Source organism: Sitophilus oryzae, unplaced genomic scaffold (assembly GCF_002938485.1).
Source record: "Sitophilus oryzae breed Bouriz unplaced genomic scaffold, Soryzae_2.0 scaffold_179_pilon_pilon, whole genome shotgun sequence".
NCBI lineage: Eukaryota > Metazoa > Arthropoda > Insecta > Coleoptera > Curculionidae > Sitophilus > Sitophilus oryzae.
Window position 1 is genome coordinate 3,044,966 of NW_022146501.1, and position 20,596 is coordinate 3,065,561.

Sequence of the window (20,596 nt, forward strand, 5' to 3'; positions counted from 1 at the left end):
AATTTCCCCCTTAAAAAGGTTGAAATGAGTTAAATTACAGTACCTAGCAGGCCGAGATATGGGACCCTTTGTTCCAATCAAATTCTCTCTAAATTCTCCATTTAATAGTGCAGTTGTAACCCTGGCGTTTTAATTGTAAATGGTAATACTAATATAGAATGTTGATTTTCACCTTGACCTTTTCAAAAGTCTTTAATTAGCAGATAAATAATAATATAGAATATTAAATTGTGATAAAAAATAGGCAAAAATAATTAGGCAACTAGGTCAACGCAAAATCAAGGCCCGCTTCGATACAAAGATAAAAAAACGTAATATTTCTCTCATTTTTAGAAATAAATACACATAACTTTATATCGTTGGAAAGGGTTATACGCCAGCATTTTTTAACTTCATAGCCAACTATGATTTCCATTTAAAAAATTATAATTTTTATTATTTCTGACGAAAAGAGCAAGTATAGAAAAAAACTGACTACGTCACTGGATTGTGCTTAAGAAAGTGCCTCAAGAACGGTTTTACAGAATTTTATTATTCCGCGAAATACAAAAGTTATGGTCAATTTTTCAAATGGTAAAAAATTAAAATAGTATCTCAGTTGGCAGTGAAAATATCAACAGGCAGTTTAGGCCATTAGGCGTGTCTCAGAAATCGAACCCATGATATATATGTCGGTTTTGCTCTATCTAGTCAGGAAATAGGTTTTCTCTGTTAAAACAGACCAATTTCGACCACCCTGTACATTCACGGGCCAATTTTCATATATAAAAAACTGAAACTTTCAAAATTTATGAACTATCGGACATTTTTATAGAAAAATTATTTATTTCTGATGCTTTTATATTTTTTAAAATTAATTTTAGGTATTTCGTATATGTTTTTCTTATATCAAATACAGTTTTTTTAATTTAGAGTGAGTCTTAACGAAGTGCAAATATTTTTAGTAGTGGTATATTTCGACCTCAGAAACACGTAAAAAAGTATTTTGAAAATTTTGTATTTCTGAAAAAAAATTTGGAATTTTTTAAATTTTTAATTAAAAAACTTTAAAAAACATATTTTGATGGGCAACATAGGTGGTAGATTAAATTTAGAAAAAAAGAAAACCCAGAAAAAATCCAGTGGTTCCCAAAATTTAAGGAAAAGAAATATTTGGCGACATAATTCCGGAAAAAGCAGAACCGCTCGCAAATCATCAAATGCTTTGGATGCATTCGCTACAAGAACAGCGCCAAATATCTAGTATTTACATTGTCCTTATGGACCTTTGTTATGGACAGTTTTCAATCTAAACTTATTATATTTATCTATGATATAAAATAAAGTGTCACAAGAATTGGATTAATTGAAGTAGCTAGTTGAAAAATCGATATCCATAGATACTTAAGAACATTGCCATTAAAAAAAACATACAGTAGATATCAGGTACTGTCAGCTTATTAATTTTGTATTCAAGTAAAATACAGTAAATTTATGACGATTTCAGTACTATCTCTTAGTACCGAAGCCGGTCACGTGTCATCTCACTTCCTGGAACCCGAGCAACGAAAGGAAGTACCTCTGGAGGCATGGTCGCATACTGATTTTTATTTGGGGGGGTTCAGGTGGTGCCAGCCATACATTAAAATTCTACGAAAAACGCGATGGTTTCTTTTTATTTTTGATGGTTCTCTTAATAACAATAATTACTAGCTACATTAAAGTTTATAAAAAGGTATAAGTAAAATAAAAGTATCGTAATCAGTAAATAATTACATTATATATAATTATAATAGTTTATTATATAAGTGTTTAATTTTGAAATTCATTGTTGTCAATCATGGACATATTCGGCGCCGCGCCGTGCTGACTAACTTTTTTTTGGAATTTAAATTTCGCGCTGGGGATTCAGGTGGTAGCTCTGCTGTAAAAAATGTCATGTTGCGGCATTTATTTATTTATTTTATTATTATAATGACAAAGTTAGAAAATAAATAAATAAATGTGGCAACTTGACATTTTTTACAGCAGAGCTACCACCTGAATTCCCAGAGCGAAATTGAAATTCCAGTTAGTCAATACGCCGCGGCGTCGAAAATCTCCATGGTTGGCAACAATGAATTCAAAAATCGCGCCCTCGATTACCAAACTCGTAAGTTTAGTTGATATCAAATATATGTTTTTATAAACCCTTCTCTTAATTGAGCCAAAAATCATGGTAGAAAAGGAAGGAGCTGTCATTTCCTGGCTTCGGTTTACTTCGTTTTTCAAAAAGACACTTAAAAAGTTTATTTCCATTCAGTAAAAAGGAAAAAAAAGTTTTATGACCGTCTGAGAGTTAAACGAAAATAGAAACAATTGTTGGAGCTAAACGCTGGTAAAAATACACAGACGTACTGTGACAAAAGCTGAGTTGCTCGTTTTACGGCAACAATTACAGGTACAGGTGCACAGTTTGAATTAGTGATGGGCATTACGATTCTTTTTAGTGAATCGAATTAGTAAAAATTAAGTGAAAAAGAACCCGAAAATGTTAATACGTAAAGGAAGGCGTAATTATGTGGTTTTGGGTGAAATAACATTCGATAACTCAACTTTCTCGGGTATTCCACTCTCCGGAAACAACATTTTATAACATCACAGCTTCTCACACCGATTTGATCAAAATCAAAAATAGATTGACGAAACAAAGTGCCCATTACATAATCAAAAAATTAAATAGGCATATATACTATGAGAGGATAAATTATAATTTGCAATATTAATGGAATTTTTACAAATTATACTTCCTAACACTTTTAGAATAGTTATATAATAAACTTTTCGTATACTCGCTATTTAAATCTGTGTATTTGTAGATGCCTGTTGTTTATGATATTCTCCGATGGAGGCAGCACCGGCGGAGAATGCATCAAGCCTATATAACTCTAGTTTCTTACAATCAGGCATATAATACAGAAGAAACTGTATTTTTCAGAAGTAAATCGAGTTAAAAATACTTAAAATAAAAAAATCTGTTATTTTTTCAGCTCAGCTACCTTAAAAAACAGAAAGACTGAAGAAATGTGCTTAAAATAGATCAGATTGACGCGTGTATAGAAAAAAATTGGGGTAATGGGGGTCGATACCGAACCCTGCTCACGAAAAATGAAGGGTAGCAAGGTTAAGCCAGGTGGTGACTGACAAACGCGTTTTCCCTCAGGTGAAAAATTAGTGACAGCTGAATATTATGTTAAGTTTTCCAGGCAGAAAATCAATCTCTCTAAAAGCTCTAACGAGGTTTTAGAGTTTCTCAGTAAAATGTGTCAAAATAAATGTATACTGGATACTAGAAAAATAGAGATTTTGAGTCTTCTCTTTCAATATTATACAGTATGTCCCCGGAATGTCTTTACAAGAGAAAAAACTTTTTTATTGTTACCATTTTGAGAAAAATGCATTCATAAAAAAAATTTGCTTGTTCTAAAATGGTTAATCCCGTTTATAATTTTCCAAATTTCCATACCGTTTTAGAGAAAATTACAAAAAAACATGAAAATATGCTGTTGTTAAAGTATCACATTTTCCGATAACTATTATCACCCTTTTCGTAGCATTGAACTAAATAAATTTTGTGCTTCTTTAACATTTTAAAACAGCAACAAATATATGACATTGTTTGTTGTAATCTTCTAACTAAACGAGATTAACAATTTTAGAACAAGCAAAAACATTTATGAAGAATGCATTTTTCCCAAAATGTTAATAATAAAAAAATGTTTTATCTTATAAAGACAATCCGGGAACATACTGTATATCATACTAACCATACGATCCAAAGAAAAACGCCGTCGAAGACGGCTGGGAAATGACAATCGATGATAATTTTGTGTCGCCGTTTTTTTTTCGATTATACCGTACAATTATCGTTTGCAAAAAAAAGTGAGTAGTGAATTAAATTAAACGATTTCAGTCCTGACAGTTTGTTGTCTTGATTTACCACCAAAAAATCCCAAATTTTTAATATTTTATTTTTCGCGAAAAAAAAAACTCATAAACGTGTTTCTGAAGTCGAAATATACTACCCCTAAAAATATTTGCACTTTCTTAAGACTCACCCTGTATAAATAGGAGTCAATAGGACTAATAGGACAATATATAATAGGCTTATTAATATGACAAAGAAACCATATAGACTCCTATATAAAATGTTTTGTTCGTTCTGGATAATTTTACGTAACAAACCATTACGAATATTCCCTTATATTTCTCGAAATCAAATAAAACTGGCTTCATTTATTTCTATTGAAAATAAACTCTATTCAGTTTGCCAAGCTTTTTTGATTAAAATCCCACATAAATTAGTATCGATTTTATTAAAGAATGAATCAAGGAATCTAATGAATATACATTACAATATTTTAGATGATTTTTTTTTCAGATTTATACACAACAAATAAATAACGCACTGTACAGGGTGTCTCAAAAAACATGTGTCATCTCTCGTGAGGAGATTCCTCAAGTAAAAATGTTAATTACTTTTCACATCAACATAGATCCGATTCTGCTTTGTTTCGTAGCTACAAGGGGTGAATCATTTTTTTTTTGATTGGTTTTCCTCCAAGCGCTTTTAGCGATTCGAATGAAATTTTGAGGGTGAAAGTTACTATAACTGCTAACATATAGTGAAGAAGTTGAGTGCTTTAAGTCCTTATGGGATACAAACCTCGGAATTCATTTACTGTGCACGAATTTTTATAAAACTTTTTGCATTGTATTGTTAATAATATATATTACAAAGTGTACCCATTTAAATTCGTTGCTTTCACTTTACTATTTAAATAAACATACATATACAAATGCATACATACAAGATGGTTCCGTGTTCCCAAAAAACTCTGTATCAGTATTCCTATTTGAGATTTTCACTCCAAACCTTTTACAAAATATGTGTTTTACAAAATATGTGTTCACATTTCAAAAATATTTTTATAGATATACACTAAAATACAGGGTGAGTCAAATATATTTTTACACTTAAGTTTTAGTTTTTCGTATGAAAGGCTTTATATTTGTTTAGTTCAGTGAATTTGCTATAAAATTTCGGTTCCTGAAATACTTTAATATCATAGAGTATACTGAGTGGTTTTTAAATTATGGCCACGTCCATGAGGATGTCAATCTAGACGTCCAGGAACCTTCGTATGAGAACTTCTAATCGAGACGATCGACTTATTGTAAGTTTATCGCTAAGAAACCGCCGTTTACCAGCTGTTCAAATTTATAATGAATTGCACCTAAGGAACGTACATATTAACTAAGGGACTATAAAAAGAAGACTAAATGAACCAAATCTGATGTCAAGAAGGCCTGCTTCGGGATCAGAACTTACTAGATCTGTTGACTAGGGAGGACCAAAAGCAACGGCATGGTCTTAATGTAAAAATTACGAAAAAATTTTAGTGTCTTCTTCAAAAGCGAATATCTCCAACAAAAATAAAGCTAATGAGATGAACCAAAAAACAAACTATCCAGAAAGGATTATCTAGATGATAAAATGATTTTTAAATTTCTTGCTGTTTTAACATATTCCACAGGGTGTTTCAAACTTTCACCAAAATATCAACATTTTGTTTTCCCTCGTATAATTAACAGATAGGGAGTTTCACTTTTAATTTAGAAAGAGATACCAAAAAATCAAATAATTTAGCTACATACTACCTAAAAAAATCATCAAAATCGGCCCACTAGAACAAAATATATTAAACTTTAAAATACATCAAAATTTTGAGGTGCCCATTTTTCATGCCGGTGAATGTATTTCAAAAACTATACGTTTTAGTCATATACTTTTCTAAAAAAAAACCCGAAACTCGCCTTTATTTTTTACTAGAATCCGAAAATCAATTAATATATAGGGGGTATATTCCATTACAAAAAACGCAATTTTGATGTGTAACTTTTTTTGGGGACACCCTGACGAACTTTATATAATTTTAGAAAATGCTTTAAATTGACTTACATAAGCCCACAAAATTTCACTTCAATACAAACTTTTGTTCTCCTTGGAAAAACCGCGTCGTATATGACGCGCCACCCTGTATAATTTGATTTCAATCAAAATTTCAATGATTAGATTTTAAGCAGAATAGGTATAGCTTACGCATTAGATTCGTTTATTTCAATAAATTTACTTAGAAAAAAAACTAAAATAATCAAAAAATTAAGAAGGAAACAATCTACAATTGGAAGATTGTATTTTAGTTTATAATCATCTGCTGATAATGCTAACATGGTTAGCGAAACGCGCGTCCGGTGTAAAAGTAAAAGTGTTTTGGTGTATTGTGGTGATTTAGTGTTTTATTTTGCTACAAAATCTATTATCAATTTTCTTCTAAAGAAACGTAACAATAACTCAAAAAAGAACAAATAAAATTAAACTAATTAGTCTATTGTAACTAATATAAGCTATTAAAGTTCAATCGCACCGATAAAACTGTTTTTATGTAACAATTTCCGTAACAATCACAGAAATATTTCGATAATTAGTATTTAATAAATAAATAACAAAACCCACCAGTCCGAGGCTGTTATCCAAGCTTTCTTATTCTTATCGTACACCGCCTGATAAGAACTTTAGTTTCCTCGATACCAATTATTGTCTTCATGTCTTTTGAGCTTCAGTCTATTGCCAACCATGACTTAAAGCCGTTGACTGATTACTGATTTATTTATAATAAATAAAAATTAACATTTAATCAACGCGTTTTTTAATGTGCGACATTTTAGTGATCGTGCTCGGTAGATTATTTGGGGTGCTATCAAAACGTGTGATAAAATTTAAATTATGTGGAAAAGTCTGCCGACAATTTGGGTTGGGGATCATCGTGAAAAATCACTGGACGATTCAGATGATGAGGATGCAAAATATTCGGTGTACTCAGGTATATTGTTAAATAAATTTGGATGGGAATTAATAATCAATGGCATTAATTTGTAATTATATAGGGTGCGTTTTAAATAACTGCACATATGCTTTATTTCGGAGGTACAGGGTGTAGAAGTTTCATTTTTATTTCGATTTTTTCCAACTGAACTAATATAAGCTATTTGGATGAAAATTGGTGAGTGTTTTTTGACATAAGAAATTTGATTTTGATTTCAATATGACTCTTACTTGTAGGGGGCGCCCCCTACATGTTTTTAACTGGTTTGAAGATTAATAACTTTTGGTCTGTACCTGTATAAAACTGCTAAGTGAAAAAATATAAAGTTCCGCTGTTTTTACGTAAATAAGGTCTCTTGGTAAAAATCGTTACGAGTAATGGTTCTCAGGATATTTGGAATTGAAATAACCAATACATGTCATAATTGACACAAATTATACATGTTGACTGGATTATTACATTAGTCTGAAATAATAATTTTGGAATGTTTTTGTGTCAAAGATTCAACAGAAACCGTTTTATCGTATTTTTTTCATAGGAAGATACATGATTAGTTTAAAAAAATAAAAAGCTCCCAAATGTATCGTTTCAGTCAAATAACTATCTACTCAACATGTTTATTTTTTGTCAATAATGACATGTATTGGCTATTTCCATTCTAAATATCTTGAGAATGGTTGCTTTTAGCGATTTTTACCAAGAGACATTTTTTACGTAAAAAATCACGGAAATGTATATTTTTTCACTCGGTAGTTTTATACAGGTACGAATGAGAAATTATTACTGTTCAAATCAGTTATTCAAAGCGCCCCCTACAAGTAGGAGTCATATTGACATCGAAATCGAATTTATAATGTCACAAAATACCCAGACACCAATTTTCATCCAAATATTGACGTTAGCTCAGAAATTATTTCGAAAAATCGAAATTAAAATGAAATTTCTACACCCTGTATCTCCGAAAATCAGCATTTTAGGTATACGAACTTTTTAACTTATTTTTGTCCGGCAGAATATGCTGCCGAAGTGTCCCGAAAACAATTGGGACCACCCTGTATACAAAAAAAATATTATTTATTACTCCGACAATTTCAAAGAAATATATATTATTTATAAACGTTTTAATAATATTGATAAAGGAACTATATGGGTGGTTTTATTCATATTCACTTTTCAAATGAAAGACTTCAATTGTAACTTAATTTCTTTATGATAAAGAAAATATCAATGAATTAATCTTTGTCATTTTTAACGTTATCGTTTATAATGCATATTCGTTTACGTAAAATATACAAAAGTTTTTTTCCAGAATAATAATATTAAATAATCATTTATACAGGGTGGTCCGAACTGTATTCCGGAAACTTCGGCAGCATATTCTGCAGATAAAAATAAGCAAAAAAGTTCGTATAAATGTTTGTCCTAAAATGCTTACTTTCAGAGATACAGGGTGTAGAAGTTTCATTTTTATTTCGATTTTTTCTAAATAACTTCTGAAGTAACGTCAATATTTCGATGAAAATTGGTGTCTGGGAGTTTTTTGACATGAGAAATTTGATTTTGGTGTCAATATGACTCCTACTAGTAGAGGGCGCCACCTACAGGTGTTTTAACTGTTTTGAAGCGTAATAACATTTTGTCCGTACGGTAGTTATACAACCGAGAGAAAGAATATACATTTCTGTGACTTTTTACGTAAAAAATATCTCTGTGTAAAAATCGCTACGAGCAACCGTTTTTAAGATATTTAGTATGGAAATAGACAATACATGTCATTATTGACGAAAAATAAAAAGTTGAGTAAATAGTTATTTCACGGAAATAATAAATTTGTGAAACATTTTTTTTTAATTAACCATAAATCTTTCTGCAAAAAATGATGATATAACAGTTTCTATTAAACTTATGGCACAAAAACATATCAAATTTATGATTTCAGTCTAATAACTATTTAGTCAACATGTTTAATTTATGTTAATGATGACAGGTATTGATAATTTGGATTCCAAATATCTCGGAAACCATGACTCGTAGCGATTTTTACCAAGAAACCGTTTTCACGTAAAAAACGTCGTAAATGTACTTTTTTTTACTCGTAATTTTTATACAAGTACGGACGAAAAGTTATTACGCTTCAAACCAGTTAAGAAATATGTAGGTGGCGCCCTCTACAAGTAGCAGTCATATGGACATCAAAAATCAAATTTATCATGTCAAAAAACTTCCAGACACCAATTTTCATTAAAATATTGACGTTACTTCAGAAATTATTTGGAAAAAATCAAAATAAAAATGAAATTTCTACACCCTGTATCTCCGAAACTAAGCATTTTAGGACATAGATTTATACGAACTTTTTTACTTATTTTTATCTGCAAAATATGCTGCCGAAGTTCCCGGAATACAGTTCGGACCACCCTGTATATAAAACGTATTAATGCTGAAATCTTTAGTGGACTATTCCACGCTTATCTGCACTTAGCTCTGTCTCAAATAAATGTCTCACCTTGTATGTAGTCTCAGTAGTTTACAGTGCTACGTATAACTTACGTAGTCTTAAGATGATAGAATTCCACTAAGTGCATTTCTAAAATAAATCTAATAAAATAAATATATATTAAAAATGTTTCAGTACCTATTTTTGTACATCACGGAACTATCCTGTAATATTAACAAACTGTTTTATGAATCAGCCTATGTTTGCTAAATATTACACTGGATTTCAGGAAGTAAGCTTCATTCTTTTGCCAAACAATATACACACGTATAACATGTGTTTATGTGAGAGTGTTCCAGATTATGCATCATACAAATATACTATTGAATTTCATAGTATAATGCTTTCATATATTTTGCCATAATATGTATATTTCGCATTTATGTGACTTTTAAAGAGTTTTAAAAAGCTTTAAAGAGTTTCTATATGTTTCTAACTATTTTCTTGTTTACTATAATCATTGTTTTGTGTATTGCTTTAGTATATTTAAAGAAGGGATAGCCATACATTATATGGGCAACATATCTGTACGATACAGTTTATGAGTCTCCTTAGTTAGAATTTCCGGAAGATATAATAGCAGTAGACGCATCTCTCTAGTTTCATTGTCTTTTGTTTCAGGCACGCTGTCAAGACAACACCACGCCAACATGGATGACATTCTCATAGTGTCGGCCAAAGATAGCGAACCTGCTAATCTGTGGGTCGATTATTTCACCACCTGGTTTCAACAAGTGGGCAAATCAGCCAATAGAAAAGCATTCAAGTACGTATTTAATCTATAGAAATAAAAACAACGAATTGCATCAAAAGTTTTCTTAAAATTCTTACATTTCCTACAACCTTTAAGGGATATTAATAGTTATTTTTTATACAAGACGATAAAATGGTATTTTATCGTCGACCGAAAAGATTAATTCACGAGCGATGAAATCGCGAGTGAATTCATTTCGGGGGGCGATAATGCAATTTTATCGTCGTGTATAAAACAATATTTTTTTCCATAGCGAGTTACGTTTTAAAAAATATTCAGAAATTATTATTTGAAGGAATTTATTACGAGTAGAAAAAATATTGTGCTGGGTTGGCGTTGGTTTCTATGTAATTTGTCAAATAAATAAAGCTGTCTCTTTAGTTGTCAGTTTTGAGTCAATATTTTTTAATTCTCTTGCGTGTCGATTGCTGATTGAATTGGAACCAGAAATGGCTTAAAACGAAATAAGTAAATTACCAACAGATATTCAGGCTGAGGCGACAAACGCCATATCCAAACTACTTCCATTTAAATCCCGAATAACTTAAGAAAATGAATACAACATTTTTCGAAAATCAAATCAATTAAAAAACGTGCGAGAAGAAGTAAAGTTTTTAACCTATCCTCGCTGTTAAATTATCATTTAAGCTACCCTTACGACATGGATATAAGCCTTATTTTAACTATTGCTATGGAAAACATGTTATTGATTCTACTGAACTTTTGTTTTCAGAATTCAAAAACTTTTCTTGGAAGACGCACTGACGTCGAAAATTGAAGACCAAAAATTCATAGATGGCGCTACTGGCGTCAAGTTACAGCTTGTAGTCGTTTGTCCAGTGTTTCTGGATTTCATTTCCGAACATCCGGATGAAGTTAGCAACTTAATCAAAGTTTTGCTGCCAGATAGAACTCTAGCTCTTCTTTTAGGAGTTACTGATGATGATTTGAACGAAGCTCATAAGAAAGGTGAGTAAATTTTCAAAAAGTTTTTTACTTTCTTTAATAATACGTTTTAATATTTTGCAGCACTGCCATCTTATTTTCAATGGCAAAGGCAAACTGTCGGTCAAGACCAAGACGAAGCTTTCACCAAGGAATTTCTGGATCACGCCATGAGTATTCTGGCGAAGATATGGAAACAGCAAAGTTCAGTCATAGCACAGGAGAAAGCTTGTTTCTCGGTCACACCAAAGAAAATTAGACAGGTAGGTTTTATTTTTACGTGAGGAATCTCCCCACGAAAGATGGCACATGTTTTTTGAGACACCGTGTATAATTTTCTCTGTTGCAGGGTCAAACGAGTGTATTCATCTTTTTGACCCACCCCCTGCAAAAGGAGGACATTGTGAAAATATCGGTGGAGCGCAACGGCGAGCTGCAGGAGGTGAAATCGATGAAAAAGCGCAACCCGTACATGGTGAAGATCAGCGTGCCGGAAAATCTGACCGACGTCACCGCCATCGTCAATATCCTGGTGGAGAAGAACGGCAACATCATCGGCAGCCGGCCCATCAAGTGCGAGAGCAAGCTGAAAGAGCTGGAACAGATACTGCGGTCGACGACCAATCCCGTCGACTTTATGTGTCAGGTAAAAAATGTCCAATTAGTTTAATAAATAAAATAAGAAGTAAAGGCTCTCTGATTCCCAGACCTCTTAAGGTATTCAGAGTTTTATATAACTGTTATTGCCAAATAACAGTTAAAAGTGTTACTGTTCTTTAAAAGTAACTGTTTAAAATAACAGATTTATGTTATTTATTGACAAAACTGTTATACCTAAATAACAGTTGGAAATAACTGTTATTTATAAAACTAAGACATAAAAGAATTACTGTTATTTATAAACTAACGTTTTTTTTCTGATATTTGTTGATTTTATTGTTAAACAGTTTAAATATAAAAAAGAAACGAGTGTATTTCTATCACCTGACTATCTATACCGGGTGCGTCTCAAAAATGGCTCACCCCTATACCTTTTTATTTTTCCAGATTTGGTATGTTAGTATATGACATAAATAAGGATTGATTGACGTATTCAATTGTTTTTCGTCACTTCCTGTTTCACCGGAAATGACTACAACTTTTGATTTTTAAATGGCACCCTCGGTATATTTTTACTTTATTGGATAGAAAATGATACTCTGAATAGAATAACATACCATATGTCAACTTTTGACGTTTTCGCTTTTAAAAAATCCTATTTTAAATTTCATTCTAGAGTGCCATGGCTGTGCTAAAACACTAATTTTGAATCAAGGAGCCTTGAAAAAATAGGTTTGATCGTCTATTATTTTTCGTGTCTTGTCCTGGCCGGTTAAAAGATGCCCAAATCGTATTTTTAATCATATCTCATTTTTTGAAATGGAACAAGGGTGGCTTGTTAGCATATTTGAAAAAAGCATTTTTTTTACGAATAATTTGGTACCACACACTTGGTACTTCGAGTCAAATTGTCGTTATGAATCGCATGTTACAAATTCAAATAAACCATACGCAAAAATGTCAAAAGTTCACATATGATATGTCATTCTATTCAAAGTACCATTTTCTATTGAACAAAGTAAAAAAATACCGAGGATGTCATTAAAAAATCAAAAGTTGTAGTCATTTCCGGTGAAACATGAAGTGACCAAAAACAATTGAATACGTCAATCAATCCTATTTTATGTCATGGACTAACATACCAAATTTATTTTTTTATCTGAAAAAATTAAAAAGTCATAGGGGGTGAGCCACTTTTTGAGGCGCATCCGCTATATTCTATATTTATTTATAAACAATCATTTGATGTTCATTGTGAACGAATATCTACTTACAATTCTCTAATAACATAGATAAGAATAAAATAGGAATAAAAAGATAAAAAGACTAACTCCGCAATAACCGGGATCCATAACAGTTATAACTGATATATCAAAAAAGCTGTTGTTGTTTTGTTTACGCCTTCCAAATCAAAATTTATTAGCAAATCGATTACTACAAAACCTTGTTAAATTTCCTGTTCCATCACGTCTTCACATCATTTTCATATCTGTTATATTTATGAAGTAACAATAACTGTTGCATGCTTAGTAGAATTTCGTGGCGCGGTGATTCGGGCTCCTATTACGAGAAATTCCTATCAGAACACTGTTATTTTGATATCTGTTGCCAACTGTTACTTATAAATAACAGTTACTAAATTAACAGACCTTTAAGTGAAATAAACCGTTTCTGACTTTCAATAGCAGCTAGTTTAGGGTTTAAGTCCCATTATTAGGCACTTTACTTTTTCAATTACCATGAAAACTCCTTTTGGTGTACAGTGGAAACCTAAAAAATACTATTGATTAACTTAGCATAATACATATTTATTTTGTAAACTTTGATAAGGATAATACAAACAGAAGATTTGGACCTAATAAATGTAAATTTTACTTTGAGGTCTATATTTTTTTAGTTTATATTTGAAGGGTAAAAGAAAAAAACAGACGATGTCACAAAACTGACTTTTACAGAGAAAAATTTTCATGTTGCTGAATATCATGTTAAAGATACAAAAAAATTATCAGTGTATGCAATATTATTTGGACATCGTTTATTATAATTAACTACAATTTAGCATGGTTCTACAGATGAAGGATATAATGGTGTTTGGGACTTGATATTCTCAACAGATTAAGTTGATTACTTAAAAATTCCTATAAAATATGGATATCGTTGTTTTTTTTCACTGGCCCTCCATTTGTTATTAATGGATAATTTTATGGAACATATTTATTTATCTTTCGAAATACTTGTTTTTTTTTCTAGGTCTAAAACAAACAACAATTATATTAAAAAAATAAATTATCAGTTGTATATTTCCTCACGTTCGATTTTAAGTTCGGTTTCCAGCAAAAAAAAATCCTGAAAGTCAACAAACAACATTGTGGAAATCGACTTTCGCGAAAATATACAGAATTTCATTAGTACGTGATTACGATTTCCGCAGCACAAACATCGTTTACCGCCTCTTCAGGGAGTTAAATCAACAATTCAACTCTAATGAGTTTAGTTCATTCAAGTGCCATTTTTCTGTTTCGTTTTGTATTAGTATTAGAATAATAAAGACTTGGGCTTAAAAATTATTTTTCTAATATTAATCATAACACAAAAAAACTATGCTGTAACAATTTAAGATTTTTTTATTTATACAAGTTGGCCTTCTGTTTCAAAAAAGATTTTAAATATTAACGAACTTCTATTTTTTTAATTTCCAGACCCTTGGATTCAGTCCAGCAGATCGCGAACACTTGGACAGCTGGTTGGTGCACAATTTCCAAAAAAACTTACCGCCAAATTTCAATCTTCTATCCAATAACACCACCCCCTTCGCTGCTGCAGTCCAAGTCCATAAACACAGTAAGTTATTAATCATTATAGTTAATTAATACAGTTCATACCAAATAAATTTTTAGTCGCGTGATTAACCTTGACCGGCACAGCCTTGCCTACTTTTATATATTTTCTTTTAATCAAAATATTTTCGGAAACAAAAATAAATTAATTCTAAATATTTAAACAGTTATGATTTACATCAACAAAACTCACCTTCTTAACTGCACTTAAGCGGTAGCAATGAAGTGCCATTACTACCGCTTTCCCGTTCAAAATAGTCTAATAAAGTTGCGATGAGTTCTTTACGGCTATTAAGCTATCTTGTACACTTCGCACTAAAGGAGGTTCTAAAAAGAACAATATTCTACTGCAAGGTCTGCTAGTAAACAATTTTAAACTTAAACTATCACAACATTATTTATTTAAACCAATAAAACTCGTAATACAAAACTAAAGTGTCAAAACGAATGACAATGTCAGGAAATAAATAAATAAAACGGCAACTTGACATTTTTTACAACAGGGTTTCCACTTGAATCCCCCATGGTGAATATCTCCATGGTTGGCAACAATGAATTTAAAAATCACGCCCTCGATTACGTAACTAAAAGTTTAATTGGTATCAAATACAGATCCTGATTGAATATGTTTTTATTGCGTTTAGGTAATGAAGAATTCCCATCTTTGTTACATTTTGCTGCCAGGTTCGGTCTGGAAAAGTTAGCCGTCCTGTTGCTCGACTGTCCAGGCGCCGATGTGGCTTACGAAGTTAAAAATGTCTTCGATATGACACCTCCCGAAATAGCTGACGCAAATGGACACCACGAACTCTCCAACATGTTTAGGGGTTATATTAAAATGAACGAAGTGAGCACTACGTATGCTAAGTTAAAGGAAATTAGGAAATGTGAAAAAGGTAAGAAAATTTGATAACCTTTTGTAAAAGACAATACTATTTCTGGAGCTTATTCGACCAGGTCTGCTCCGTTGGGGGGTTTTCAAAGGAATGCACATTTTTTATTTTAATAGTGGACAATAATAGTTATTTTTTATAAAAGATGATAAAATGGTATTTTATCGTCGACCGAAACGATTAATTCACGAGCGATGAAATCGCGAGTGAATTAATTTCGGGAGACGATAATGCAATTTTATCGTTGTGTATAAAACAATATTTTTTTCCACAGCGAGTTACGTTTTAAAAAATATTCAGAAATTATTATTTCAAGGAATTTATTACGAGTAGAAAAAATAAAAAATATTGTGCTGGGTTGGCGTTGGTTTCTATGTAATTTGACAAATAAATAAAGCTGTCTCTTTAGTTGTCAGTTTTGAGTCAATATTTATTAATTCTCTTTCGTGCCGATTGCTGATTGAATTGGAGCCAGAAATGGCTCAAAACGAAATAAGTAAATTACCAACAGATATTCAGGCCGAGGCGACAAACGCCATATCCAAACTACTTCCATTTAAATCCCGAATAACTTATGAAAAGGAATACAAAAATTTTCAAAAATGGAAACAATTAAAAAACGTGCGAGAAGAAATAAAGTTTTTAACCTATCCTCGCTGTTAAAGTATCATTTAATCTACCCTTGCGGTTAAAGTACTATTTTATCTACTATTTTTGATAGATATAATGGATATAAGGCAATTTTAACAGTTGCTATGGAAAAAAATATTACTGTAAGGAATTTATTTTCCTTTATTTTTATAAGTTTTGTACGTTTTATTATTAATAAACACAGATATCTATTTTATTTGATACAGATGATGAAGGATACTTGAAACCAAACGAAATAGTGGAACAGTTCTACAAAATGTGTCCGCCACCTCGTCCAGTAAACCCGGAGTTAACCCGGATTTCTCCAACTCCGGTCACGCCATCTAGCGAATGTGGAAGCTCTCTGTACTTAGCTATGGATCGAACAGGTATTTTCTATTTATTTATTTACTCCTAGAAACTTATATAACAAATATATTTGTGTAATTTTTGTTAACAATCAGTTAAAACATTGACATTTTTTACACAAAAAGCTACTGCCTAGCTACTGATTGTTGTCCTTAGTTTTGAAGTTGTCGGACTTCAGTGTTAATTAGTTTTTACTATCACTGTGCTATAGATTGTTCAGCCATCCTTCAAAATCACGTCATATATTTTGTCGAACTCTCTCAATCACTTGCCAACCAGATGAAAGAGATTGGTGACGTCATTACGGCATTTCGTAAATAACTGCATATTCGTTTGACGTTTGATTTGGGGTTATAGTTTTATTGGCGGACATCGGTTAGTGTCAAAATTAAAGTTTGATTGTGCAAACATACGTGCTTTGATTAAGGTTTGCAGAGCTTCAGCATTTGCCATAAAATAGCGAGCAATTTGTTACAAAACCATATAAATTATATATCACCGTAATCACAAAACTTCAATCTATTTCCGTATTGTAACGGAATTTTAAATTATGTTTTTATTTTCGAGAAAATTTAGTCCAAACATAAGGAATATTTTGTTGATGTTTGACCATCAAAATCTTAAAAATATAGAAGTTGTATAAAAATGTGCTACAATACGGATATAGTATAATCCTTTATCTTTAATTTCCTTCTTCATTTGTGTAAAAATACCTAGCCAGTTTTACATAAAACGTTAAATGCCGAACGCTTATTTTGCTACTTTTTCGGACTAATGAAATGGACTCTTAATAACAACAAGACTTTCATTATCAAAATTTATTTTTTACAGCCATTGCCTTATCTCGGGAAGACCTACGCAAGAAAACCGAAGACTCCGAACCCAAAAAACCTCCAAGCACTCATCATCACTCGCGAGATCCCTCACCCAAACCGAAAAAAAACAAACCAAAAATCGAATTTGTAGAGGACAAGGTCCAAAAGGAACTGGCCGAGATCCTTATGGACTTCAAAAACAACGTCCACTCCCTGGCCCAAGTGGAGAAACTGGTGGAGGACTGGGAGAACAGGAACGACGTGCAAAAATCGTACAAGGAAAAGATGGAACAGTTGTCTGAAATGAGACAGCGGTACGAGAAAATCCAGCACGAAATGAAGGCGGGAATGAAGAAGAATTCGCCCTTCGAAAGGTTCAGGAGGTTGTTCTCTAAGGGACACAAACACGAGGAAAAGTCCGAAGAGATGACGACGATGGCGGTGATTTCGGCTCCGGCTTTGGCGCTGAACCAGAGCGCTAGGCCTATCAGTAGTTTGAGTACTTCGTCGAGCGGGTCCAGCGGGAGGATGAGTACTATCAGTGGATGTAGCGTGGGAGATAGTGGAACTCATTCTGATAATGAAGAACGAAAGGTAAGAATAATTTGGTAGGAACCTATATTTCAAGAACGGGTGAACTACCCAGACACGATTATTGCATTTTTCATTTTTTGATCAAAAATAACCATTTTTAGTAGTAATTTTAAATAGGAAAACATCCGGATTATGTATCGAATAGGTACTATTTGACACATATTTGACGTTACAGAGATATACAGGGTGTCCCAGGCTGAGCGTGCATTAGAAGTTTCTAGAGAACTACAACATCTAGCTCAGAGATTTTTTACACATCATAGTTTCACAACGAGATCTATCGATTAAAAATATTTTCAATATGGCGGCACTTCCGGAAATACCGGAAGTTGACAGCAACTTTCTTATTTTAAATGGGTGCCCCCATTTTTTATTACATACTTAAATTCTCTGTAAAATTTTATGAATTTTGATATTAAACACCTTATATCTAACATTGACCGTTTTTGAGAAAAAAAATATTTAAAATTTTTGAACGAAAAAAACTGCCTATCAAAAATATGTGTATAGCCTAAACATCAAATTTAGTGATTACCACAGCCACTGTGCCAAAAAGAGAAAACATGTGGCTATCTATTTCAAAAATTAAATAGTTCAGATGTCATATAATCATGGAGGTAGCTGTCATGGAATTGAGCGATTAAAAAATTATCATAAATCATTTTTTTCAAATGGAAACCCACTTTTTTATTTCACTAGTGAAAAGGCTTTTCAATTCGTTATTTTTCGACTATACATGTTCCTATACCTAAAACAAATCGTTTTTAAGTTATTGTGCCAAAAGTTTAACAGAAACTGTTTTATCATCATTTTTTCGAAGAAAAAGTTTCCGGAATGCAGTTCGGACCACCCTGTATACTATAACATTCCTAATTACTTAATAAACGTTGAATATAGTACTATTTACTATTATTTATAATTTCTTTTCTTCTCAGCTTATGCTTACCAACAGTCAGAACGATGGAGAGTTTTTGAAAGAAGAACTGAGTAGGTGTATGATCGAAATGAACTACACCCCCGTGCCTATACCTAAACCAGTCAAGTTTTCGGTGATGCGTCATTTTGAAACCATAGAAGAAAACAAGCCTAGCATCAGGCCCGATAGCCTACCATTAGGCAACGATCAATTTTACATACAGTTTCCACCAAATGGGCAACCTGTCGCTGGTGAGTATACCCTGCTGGCAAGCGAAACCTTGGGTCGGTGTTTACATGTATAGGAGTGAGTCGTTATGGCAATCTAGTAGTCGGAGAGAACAAAAATACGAAGCATTTATTACATAACCATTTAATCTGACGCTAGGTTCTATGCGCTTGGGAAAATACTTGCCTTCTGTCTTTATTCAGTACATCTTATTTTGCTAAGCGTGTTGACTGTCCTCTTCGTACACACGAAAATCGGCACCCAAGACCAGCAGTGGGATTCTGTAAGCTCCGTAGCAAGAAATTTCCTGTCTAGCCTATGCTATTTGTATACGATCGATGAGTCACTAGACAGGAAATATGTTTACAGAATCGCTAGCCAGAAATGCCAGCCCTAGTATAATCATATCTGACATTAACAAACATAGACATATTTCACTAAAAAATTGCTTCATTCTTTTATTTTTTTTTTTTTAATTATGGGGAGAAGATTTGAGATTAATTTGACTTTGATTACTTTGACTAGAAAAAATTCAACTACGTTTTCATGTTTCTTTTTCATTTTTTTTTTCTAAAACGGTATAAAAATTTGGAACAGCATAAAAACGGAGTTAACCATTTTAGGACAAGCAAAAATGTTTATGAAGAATGCATTTTTCTCAAAATCTCAATAATAAAAAGTGTTTCATTCTCTTGTAAAGACAATCCGGAGACATACTGTAGATAAACAATTTTTTCTACAAACGTCGGTAAAAATGTAATTTTTAACGCATGCTGTCAGTGCCTAAAATGTGACATAATGTCACTGATGGTAAAAGTAATTTACTTTTAGCACTGGTTACACTTTAGCACACCTCACAAAATAAAATACAACTTTTAGCACTTATATCATAATTATATTATAATAGTTATTTATGATATAATAAGTGCTAAAAGTGGTATTTTATTTTGTGAGAAGGTAAGCTTTCGAACAAAATAAAATCACTTTTAGCACACATATCATACACTATTTTTTCTGCAAACAAGTTTATACTCGTATATATCAAAATGTATTATTACTTTTTACGTTAATGAATAATTCATAATATATGTCATTCTGAAATCAAATTAATTATGAAGTTTATGGTTGCTAGGGTAATTGTTGTCGCTTCAGTGTTAAAAGTAAATCACGTGACTTAATTTTACCACCAGTGCTAAAAGCAAATGACTTTTATTTACCATCAGTGACATATGTCACATTTTAGGTACTGACAGCATGCGTTAAAAATTACATTTTTACTGACGTTTGTAGAAAAACAATTTTATCTTATTTTATCGAATTTTTGTTTTATCTTCCAGGTTTCACCGATGGGAATACAAAAAGCCCACTGGACAGTCCCAAAAACTCCTATATGAACTTTCCGGCAGGTCAGAGTACTCACGAGTACATAAACTACAAAGTTCCGCCGTCGTCTTGATAATAAGACTTGTATAAACTGAAAAGCATAATAATATCGTGGATCTCAGTTAAAAACCGTATTTTTTCTATCCCAAAGAATGCCTAGAAATATCTACAACGACTTCAACATTGAAAAAACAACTTACCTAATTACCAGTTTCTGTTTTCTGAAATTG

At 32.1% G+C, this 20,596-nt stretch overlaps 1 protein-coding gene across 3 annotated transcripts in view; it reads left to right on the forward strand.

Moving 5' to 3' along the window:
• LOC115882700 (phosphoinositide 3-kinase adapter protein 1) overlaps positions 1 to 20,464 on the forward strand; it is a 73,092-nt gene extending 52,628 nt beyond the window's left edge. For 2 of the 3 annotated variants that reach the window (XM_030900916.1, XM_030900914.1), the window contains exons 5-14: positions 10,024 to 10,168; positions 10,890 to 11,125; positions 11,186 to 11,364; positions 11,451 to 11,747; positions 14,401 to 14,542; positions 15,183 to 15,434; positions 16,289 to 16,450; positions 17,262 to 17,839; positions 18,775 to 19,006; positions 20,321 to 20,464. In XM_030900916.1, the coding sequence (XP_030756776.1) occupies positions 10,024 to 10,168; positions 10,890 to 11,125; positions 11,186 to 11,364; positions 11,451 to 11,747; positions 14,401 to 14,542; positions 15,183 to 15,434; positions 16,289 to 16,450; positions 17,262 to 17,839; positions 18,775 to 19,006; positions 20,321 to 20,439 (2,342 nt within the window). In that variant the 3' untranslated portion in view covers positions 20,440 to 20,464. Of the gene's footprint in view, positions 1 to 6,656; positions 6,903 to 10,023; positions 10,169 to 10,889; positions 11,126 to 11,185; positions 11,365 to 11,450; positions 11,748 to 14,400; positions 14,543 to 15,182; positions 15,435 to 16,288; positions 16,451 to 17,261; positions 17,840 to 18,774; positions 19,007 to 20,320 lie in introns of those variants that run through there. The other variant, XM_030900917.1, reaches the window with a different exon arrangement.
• Positions 20,465 to 20,596: the final 132 nt, after the last annotated feature.